The 9,639-nt window shown below is 54.5% G+C and overlaps 1 protein-coding gene across 1 annotated transcript in view; it reads right to left on the bottom strand.

The window, feature by feature from the left end:
- Positions 1–8,307: 8,307 nt before the first annotated feature.
- Positions 8,308–9,639, bottom strand: part of MED29 (mediator complex subunit 29) — a 7,282-nt gene continuing 5,950 nt past the window's right edge. Inside the window, exon 4 of the mRNA XM_017503045.2 lies at positions 8,308–8,936. Within this exon, the coding sequence (XP_017358534.2) occupies positions 8,694–8,936 (243 nt within the window). The 3' untranslated portion in view covers positions 8,308–8,693. The remainder of the gene's footprint in view (positions 8,937–9,639) is intronic.

Raw genomic sequence — 9,639 nt, forward strand, 5'->3', positions numbered from 1 at the left:
AAATTAGCTGGGCATGGTGGTGCGTACCTGTAATCCCAGCTACTCTCAGGAGGCGGAGGCAGGAGAATTGCCTGAACCCAGGAGGCGGAGGTTGGGGTGAGCTGAGATCGCGCCATTGCACTCCAGGCTGGGTAACAAGAGTGAAACTCCGTCTCAAAAAAAAAAAGAAAGAAAGAAAGACTGGACAAAAAGGAGAAAGACTATGAGAAACAAGCACTTAAAGAAAGAAATCTGTAGAACAAAGCCTCAAGAAAGAACCAGCAAGCCTTGGAGAATTCTCTGAGAACTGCCTGCCTTGTGTGGTCTCACTCCCAAACAGCCCAGACAGATAAGGTGGCCGGGACCGCCCTCCCGCTTACCACTTGCTGGGACTGGGTGGGTGAGTGAGTGGGTTGGGGTCCAGGATACCTGGTGAAGCTGAAAAGGGTCCTCCTTTCCCAATTAACAGGGCAACTCTAGCCCCTCACTTTCAGGCACATAATCTTTTCTTCTGGGCTGATCATTGTTCTAAGTGCTTTAAGTATGTACAGTACAGTAATCCTAACAAGCCAGGCGGTATGCCCATTTAATGCAGGAGGAAACCAAAGTTGAGTTACTCTTCCGCCTGGCTCACACCTGTAGCCCAGCTCTGTGGGCGTCGGAGGTGGGAGGATCACAAGGGCTCAGGAGTTAGAGACCAGCCTGGGCAACATAGCGAATCCCGATTTCTACAAAACATACACAAAATTAGCTGGGTGTGGTGCACACCTGTGGTCCCACTACTGGGCAGGGGGAGGAGGCAGGCTGAGGTGGGAGAATCGCTTGATCCAGGAGGTGGAGGTTGCAATGAGCTGAAACTGGGTTTTTTTTTCCAGGGGGATAAAAAAGTTACTCTTCTAGTTTGAGCTAGCAAATGGCAGAGGCCTTATAACAGGGCCTGAAATTATGTTGAGGTTTGCCCTCTAGGAAAACTCAAGCTTGGAAAGGTGGAGGTCTTTTATTATAATGGAGAGTTGCATTGATTGAAAGCTGTTTTAAGCTTTAAAAAAAAAAAAAAATGGGGTCATCCCCAATTGACGGCTGGATGGGCCTCATAGTGGGGTGTGCCTTCAGACTACATTTTCTTTTCGAGACAGAGTTTTGCTCGTTGCTCAGGCTGGAGTGCAATGGCAGGGTCTTGGCTCACTGCAAACTTCACCTCCCAGGTTCAAGCGATTCTCCTGCCTCAGCATCCCAGGTAGCTGGGATTACAGGCGCCTGCCACCACGCCTGACTAATTTTTGTATTTTTAGTAAAGACAGGGTTTCACCATATTAGACTGGTGTCAAACTCTTGACCTCAGGTGATCCACCTGCCTTGACCTCCCAAAGTGCTGGGATTACAGGTGAGTCACTGCACCCAGCCCAGACTACATTTTCTTTTTTTTCTTTTCTTTTTTTTTTTTTTTTTGAGACGGAGTTTTGCTCTTGTTACCCAGGCTGGAGTGCAATGGCGCGATCTCGGCTCACAGCAACCTCCGCCTCCTGGGTTCAGGCAATTCTCCTGCCTCAGCCTCCTGAGTAGCTGGGATTACAGGCACGCACCACCATGCACAGCTAATTTTTTGTATTTTTAGTAGAGACGGGGTTTCACCATGTTGACCAGGATGGTCTCGATCTCTTGACCTCGTGATCCACCCGCCTCGGCCTCCCAAAGTGCTGGGATTACAGGCTTGAGCCACCGCGCCCGGCCCCCAGACTACATTTTCAAGGCTCATTTCCCGCACTGGCGCATTGTTTCTTATCAAAGGCTTGCCCTAAGTGAAAACTCTCCTTAAGATCTGGGAAGACAATTTATTTTTAAAGGAGTGTTGGAGAACTGGCTGCCCTGAGTGAAAATGCGGGGGTAGAATCATTGCCACAGTGCGCAGTTATAATGGTGGAAAGTTCATTCTTGCAGGGTGCAGGCTTGTATTAAGGTGGGGAGATTCTGCCAGGATCCACGTTGACTTGCTTCGTCGGAGAGCTGTTGGGGGGAATCCCTGGTGCGTCGTTTGCTGAGGCCGAGGGGCCTTCCCGAGCCGGTCTCGTGAGCTGGGCGGGCCGAGGGCGGATCTGGCACGGTTGTGGCCTCCTGCTCGCCAGTGACTCACTCGTCAGGGGCGGGGGAGCGGGGGCTTCCTGGAAGCCGTGACGAGGAGGTTCAGCCCGGACACTCGGGTTCCTCTCCTGTAACCAGGGCTCCTGTCTCCTGTAAACAGAGCCCCGAGGACAACGGGGAGGAAAAAGGGGCGAGGAGCGGGACGTGGGACCCGCCTCTTGGCCGAGCTCCAGATCCTTACGCAGCTTATAGGGCTGAGGAGGGGAAAGAGGAGTGGGGGGCACCCTTGGGTCTTCGGAGCACGGCTCAGCTTGGGCTGCGATCTATCCTGGAGGAGGGATTCCAGTTTCTACTCCCCAGAGACGGGGAGCATTTCCCATCCCTGAGTCAGGCTGACCCCCTCCTCTCTCCCATCTGCTGAGTCATCGGCCCCAGAGTCAGGACTTCTGGGATAGGGCCACTCTCAAAGGAGGGGGATGCTTTGCTCGCAGAAAGACTGGTCCTCCATCTCCCTAGACCGACAGACCTGTAGGCCCTGGAGCCAAGGCCTCAGTCCCTCCTCGAAGTGACCCAGGGGCCTGAGGCCATGGGTCCCCAGCCCCTCCTCCCTCAGACCCAGAAGTCCAAGTCCCAGGCCCCTCCTCTCTCAGAACCTAGGAATCCGAGACCCCAGCCCCCTCCTCCCTCAGACCCAGGGGTCCAGGCCCCTCCCTAAACCCTCCTCCCTCAGACCCAGGAGACCCCCCCCAGCCCCTCCTCCCTCAGATCCAGGAGCCTAGGCCCTCGGTCCTCCCCCCAGGTCTCGGGAGTCCCAGGACAGGAGGAAGTTCACGGCAGTACTCCTCCCTGTTCCCCACGTAGCCAGCGGGAAAATCCGCGGCCCCAGCAGCGGCCGGGAATCCCCTCTGGAATGACGGTGGGGAAGGGGATGGCCGGGGTCCCCCGCGGGGAGCTGGGGCCAGTCCTGGGCGGGTGGGGAGAGAAGGGGTGGGGAGAGAAGGAAAGGGGCGGAAACCAGGGAGGCTAAAAATACAGCCAGCACTTCCGGCCTAGGGGGAGGGGAGCGGAGTGCAGAGTTTCCAGAAAAACAAGCGGGGACGGGAAACGCGGGGGTGTGAGAGCCGGCCGAGTGCGCGGGCGAGCTGGGGACCGTGTACCCGCGGCACGTGTGCCCGCGCCGTGTGTGCGCCTGGCGTGACTGCCTGGGCCTGAGCTGGCGTGGCCGAGGGCCGGGCTGGCCGTGTGTGCCCTGCCTGCGACTGCGTGGGCCGTGGGCCTGGGCCGGCCGGCGAGTGTACCGCGTTGTGTGAACAGCGTGTGTGCTTGCGGGTGCAAAGGTGTGCGCCTTGGCATTTGGGGGTGCGAGATCCGGCGTGCCTGGTGAGGGCCGGGAGTGTGCCCAGTTTCCTGTGAGAAGGCTGTGTGCATACAATCCCACATGACTTGGCGGTGTGAATCAGCGTGTGAAACAGCCTGTGTGATTGTACCATGTGTGCGCTGACCGTCTGTAGGTGTGGGGTGGATGCTCTGTTGTAACTGCACTGCAGTTTGTCTTTGAGGCGGCATTCGTAGGAACATGAGGTTTTCATCCCCACCTGCACATCTGTGTGTAGCTCTGAGCCACTGTGGGATCCGCAGTGACTCAGTGTGTCTAACTCTTCGCAGGTGCCTGGGTGAGGGAATGACTCTACCCTCCCCTGTGACTGAGGCTCTGTCCACACACAACTCTGTGTGTGTGTGTGTGTCTTTGAGGCAGGGTCTCGCTCTGTTGCCCAGGCTAGAGTCCAGTCTCGCTCACTGCAGCCTTGACCTCCGAGCTGAATCCATCCCCCTACTTCAGCCTCCCAAGTACAGGCACGTGCCACCACACCCGACAGACACATCTGAAGCTGTGTCAGCATCTGTGTGACTCCAGCTGTGACAGTGCAACAAGGCCCTTGTGGTTCAGTGTGTGTGGTCCCCAGGCGTTCACGTCCACGTCCTTTGTCGTGGGTGTCTAAGACTGCGTGTGCACATCACAGTAGGCCGGCATCTGAATGCTGTTCCTGTGGCCCCAGTCATAAGGCAGTGAAACGGATGAACTTTGGTTCTTGACGTCTACAGCCCGCGTGATGGGGAAGAGTGGCTGGTGAGCTCCCCTTTTATGTCACTGGTTCTTGTGTCTGTCTCCGTGGGCAGAGCAGACATGCAGATACCAGCACCTGAGACGCTGGGGCAGTGCCGCTGAGGCTGCTTCTGATAGTGCTGGGCTAAGGACAGGGCTGAGTCAGCCCATGATGGGCAAAGTCTGCGATGGGGTGAGAGATAGCTTATCGGGTTAAGTGGTGGTTTAGAGGGTTTTGTGTTCATACAGCTGGGTTGCTCCCTGAGAGTATGTGTTTGTGGGACTGTCGATGGAATGGGGTTCCTGGGGGACACCATGGTTGTAGGATGGTGGGTTAGCTCTGCAGGGGGGCAGGCATACTGTGTTGCTGGAGTCCCCACGGTCTGATTTGTGGTGGCTGTGCACCTCACGTCCACCCCCTCCATGGAGCCTGCAGTGTGCACCAGACTGTGTAATCTCCCTCTGGGTTTAATAATCTAGCAAAGCCAAGTCCTCACCAAGGCCCTCTGTGACCTGTCTGGATTTCCTCTCCTATCCCGGCTCCCCCATTGTGCCCAAGCCTCCTTTTTATGTGTTCCATAAAGCCCAGCACATTCCTGTCCCAGGGCCTTGGCACATGCAGTTTCCTCTGTCTGGAGCACTCTTGCCTGGACGTGTGGATGTCCCCAAGCTTATTCCCTCTCCTTCGGGGCTGCTCTAAAATCACCTTCCTCGGCTGGGCGCAGTGGCTCACGCCTATGATCCCAGCACTGGGAGGCCAAGGTGGGTGGATCACTAGGTCAAGAGATCGAGACCATCCTGGTCAACATGGTGAAACCCCATCTCTACTAAAAATACAAAAAATTCGCTGGGCATGGTGGCGCAGCCTGTAGTCCCAGCTACTCAGGAGGCTGAGGTAGGAGGCTGCGGTGAGCCGAGGTCGCGCCATTGCACTCCAGCCTGGGTGCAATAAGAGCGAAACTCCGTCTCAAAATAAATAAAATAAAATCACCTTCTTGCTGAGGTCTTCCTTGACAAGGATTAAAAACACAAAAGATGGGGCGCAGTGGCTTGTGCCTGTAATCCCAGCACTTTGGGAGGCTGAGACGGGCAGATCACTTGAGGTCAGGAGTTCAAGACCAGCCTGGCCAACATGGTGAAACCCTGTCTCAATACAAAAATTAGCAATGTGGTAATGCACGCAGCCTGTAATCCCAGCTACTCGGGAGGCTGAGGCAGGAGAATCGCTTGAACCCAGGAGGTGGAGGTTGCAATGAGCTGAGATCATGCCATTGCATTGCAGCCTGGGCAACAGAGTGAGACTCGTCTCAAAAATAAATAAGAAAACCCTTTCATCTGTTTAATAATAAATACATGGAACATATGTAGACCATAATGAATGTTCATGAAACCACAATCCAGTGTAAGTTCTCAAACTTTTAATGTTAATAAGTAACACAATTCTCCATATGCAGATGTTACATTTCATGCGTTAGATTTGCTATTTTTAAATTATACATCTCCATTTTTTGATCTTCAACTTAATTACACTGAAAAAAATGAGTATTTTGCTTGTGTAAACACCTCCATTTCTTTTTTTAAAAACAGGGTCTCCGTCTGGCCAGCGCAGTGGCTCATACCTGTAATCCCAGCACTTTGGGAGGCCGACGTGGGCGGATCATGAGGTCAGGAGATCAAGACCATCCTGGCCAACATGGTGAAACCCTATCTCTACTAAAAATACAAAAATTAGCGGGGTGTGGTGGCACGTCTGTAATCCCAGCTACTTGGGAGGCTGAGGCAAGAGAATCACTTGAATCCAGGAGGTGGAGGTTGCAGTGAGCTTAGATTGCACCACGGCACTCTAGCCTGGCGACAGGGGGAAACTTGTCTCAAAAACAACAACAAAAGCAGGCTGTCAACCAAGCTGGAATGCAGTGGTGTGATCACAGCTCACTGCAGCCTAGACCTCTCAAGCTCAAGGGATCCTCCGACCTCAGTCCCCGAGTACCTGGGAATCTGGGAACGCACCACCACACCTGGCTAAGTTTTGCATTTTTTGCAGATGCGGGCTTTTGCTAGGTTGCCCCGACTGGTCTTGAATTCCGGGGCTAAAGACATCACCTGCCTGCGCCTCCCAAAGTGATGGGATTACAGGCCTGGGCCACTGCGCCTGGCCCCAGCATCTCCACTTCTCATCTCACTTTTCAGCTTTAATTTTTCACCCCTGATATGTTTTACTTTTATCACATGTACTGTCTCTCCCTAGAATATCAGCTCCAGGAATACAGGGCTTGGGCACAAGATACCCTCTCATGTTTGCTGAGTGACTGCAACTTCCTGGTGCCCACCTTTTGCCCCGTGTCCCTGGTAAATGTGCATCCATCACCCGACCACCCACTCTGCATGTCTGTGGCTTCCCTGGGTGTGGTTTTCACCACACTGGTAGGCCCTGTACCATGGGTGCTGGGCTCTCGGGCCCCCATCTGTGTGTGATGTTGACCACCTGTGAGGGCTGGCAGTCCCTCAGTCTTCCTGTGTGTGTGTGTGTTCATGGACAGACATGTCTCTACCACTGCTGGTGGGCTCCGCTTGGGCGAAGGTTAGTGGATTTCAGCTGCATTGAAGATAACTATGTCACGTTGGACTATGATATCCTACTTATTTGGAGATGAAGTGTGGTTAAGGAGATATGTGATGGTACCCAAATGTCAAGGACTAGATGGTCAGTTTTTTTTTTTTGAGACTGAGTCTTACTCTGTCGCCCAAGGCTGAAGTGCAATGGCACAGTCTTGGCTCACAACCTCTGCCTCCCAGGTACAAGCAATTCTCCTGCCTCAGCCTCCTGAGTAGCTGGGATTACAGTCGTGCTAATTTTTTGTATTTTTAGTAGAGAGGCGAGTTTCACCATGTTGGCCAGGCTGGTCTTGAACTCCTGACCTGAGGTGATCCACCCGCCTTGGTCTTCCAAAGTGCTGGGATTACAGGCATGAGCCACTGCACGCGGCCTAGATGGTCAGTTTTGTGTCAACTTGGGCGGGCTACAGTCCCAGTTATTCAATCAAACACTCATGTAGCTGCAGCTATGGAAGTGTTTTGTAGATGTGATTGAAATCTGTATCAGCTGACTTTAGATAAGGGAGATTATCCCAACTCTGGGGACTGGGTAGAAAACTGATTCAGTGAGATAAATGGGCAAAACTGAGGCTTCCCTGGAGGAGAAATTCCTCCTAGGGACAGTGCTTCAGCCTTCCTCCTGCCCTACATGCCTGGGCACTTAAGGAAGAACAAGGGGAGGAGTTTCCTGGGACACATGCAGCTGGCCATTTCTGTTTCCCCAGTGGGGACTTGGGCTCAGCGTGAATCACAGAGGTCTCCATGGTCCTGGGGTTTCCTTGCAGAGATGGGGTCCAGGACAGGACGCCACTGGGTGGCAATGTGGGAACCATGGCACAGAAAGTATTGGGTGGGGCAGTTCTCCAACCAGGCTGAGTCACTAGAGCCTTTCACACCCCAACATCTGAGCCTGGGCTGGTAACTCCGCCCTGCACTTGCTCAGGCCTGAAGGCCGAGGCTGAGCTTCCTGAAGCTCCCAGGGAAGCAGGGAATCTGGTGGGGCACTCCATCCTTGAAGCCCCCTCCCCAGGGCCTGCTTCCCGGAGCTGGGGCTCAGGCGCCTGGGTTCTTCCCCAGGACTGATGATTCATCCCGGCTGGGGCCTTTTCACTTCTCCTTTGGGGCTAAAAATACTGGGACCCAGGCATCCAGCTGGGCCAGCCTTGTCACAGATTGCACAACGCCCCACACTTGAGTTCCGCTGACGCAGGCTTGGGTGCGGGTGGAGGCCCGAGTTGCACCCTGCTCAGACCCATGGAGCTCAGAGCCTGGGCCCCTCCACTGCTCCTTTCCTAAGCCAAGGACCCTGGGGTCTGGGCTGACATGGGAGCCTCTGGGGGACTCTGGGCTTGGCTGTGGCCCCTGGAAATGAAGTCCCTTCCCTTAGTCCCAGATAAGAGTGCTGGCCTCCTGCATAGACACAACGTCCCAGTTAGGAGCTGGGATAGAAGACAGCTAAAGAGGACTAAGTGAGAGGTCAGAGAGAGAGACATAGGACCACATGGGCAGAGACACATTAGCCAGCGCAGAGAGACAAGGACAAAAAGAGACAGGATGAGACAGACAACTGTAATAGAGACAGAAGAGTAGACACAGCCCACCTCCCAGCTGGAGACAGGAAGGACTGAGAGAGAGGGGACAACCAGGGCTTCACACCCAGCCCAGGATGGGAGAGGGCCCCTGGAAAAGAGAGGTCATCAACACACACAGTACAAAGTCTACCTGAGGCTAGGAGGGGGAGCAGGAAGAAGGGCCGGGGAGGCAAGGGCCCCGCCTGCGCGCTCCCTGTCGGCCTCTGCTGCCCCCTGCTGGCTCCAGCCGCAGTGTTCAGACAGGAAGAAGAGTCAGAGAAGGCTGCTGGGTTTAGCCTAGGCCACTTCATTCCCTTTACACACCACCCACCAACCACTGCCTGCCCCACTCCCTGCCCCCGACTTCACAGGGTGCCCCCAGGGCCAGCAGGTGGTGCAGGCGTCTTGCCCGTGACCTTGTTGGCACAGTCCAGCAGGGCCGTGTGAATGTCCTTGGCACAAGTAATCTGGGCTTTGATGACTGCCAGATACTGTGGGTAGGGCAGGCTATCAGGCTGCACTGCGTCGGGCTTGGTGGCTGTGGGCACCAGTGTGGGAGAGTGCTTGGCACTGTCGCAACTCTGTGACAGGCACTCATGTGCCAGGCGCTGTGGACAGACAGGTAAGGGGGCAGCATCAGCCCCACCCCAGGTCATTCTACCCCACCCCAAGGGTTAGCTGGGGGTTGTCGGTTTGGCCTTTGGATTTCCCAGGTCTGGGAGTCAGAGCCTGGCCCTGACAATCACTTGCTGGGGAACCTGGGGCATGCGGCTGCTCTTCTCTGAGCTTCAGTTTCCTCCTTTGGAAAATGGGTTTAATAACCACCTCTTCCTACCTCATAAGGTGAGAACAGTTAGAGCAGGTGTGTGACCCCCAGGCACAGGTCCTGGCACACCGTTTAAAGTGCCAAGAAATGTTAGCTACTATCACTGTTACTGCCCCCACCCCAGGCCTGGTGTTGGCAGTGGCATCTTGGATGGCACCTGTCCCTGTTTTCTGCCTGCTTCTCTAGCTGCTCTACTTTTTATTTTTTGAGACTTGCTCTGTTCACGAGGCTGGAGTGCAGTGGCATGAGTTCAGCTCACTGCAACCTCCGCCTCCTGGGTTCAAGCGATCCTCCTGCCTCAGCTTCCTGAGTAGCTGGGACTACAGGTGTGTTCCACCACGCCCAGCTAATTTTTTGTGTTTTTTAGTAGAGACAGGGTTTCACCGTATTGGCCAGGATGGTCTTGATCTTTTGACCTCATGATCCACCTGCCTCGCTTCCCAAAGTACTGGGATTACACCATGCCCGGCCTTTTTTTTTTTTTG

The sequence above is a fragment of the Cebus imitator genome, unplaced genomic scaffold, assembly GCF_001604975.1.
Source record: "Cebus imitator isolate Cc_AM_T3 unplaced genomic scaffold, Cebus_imitator-1.0 Scaffold306, whole genome shotgun sequence".
Classification (NCBI taxonomy): domain Eukaryota; kingdom Metazoa; phylum Chordata; class Mammalia; order Primates; family Cebidae; genus Cebus; species Cebus imitator.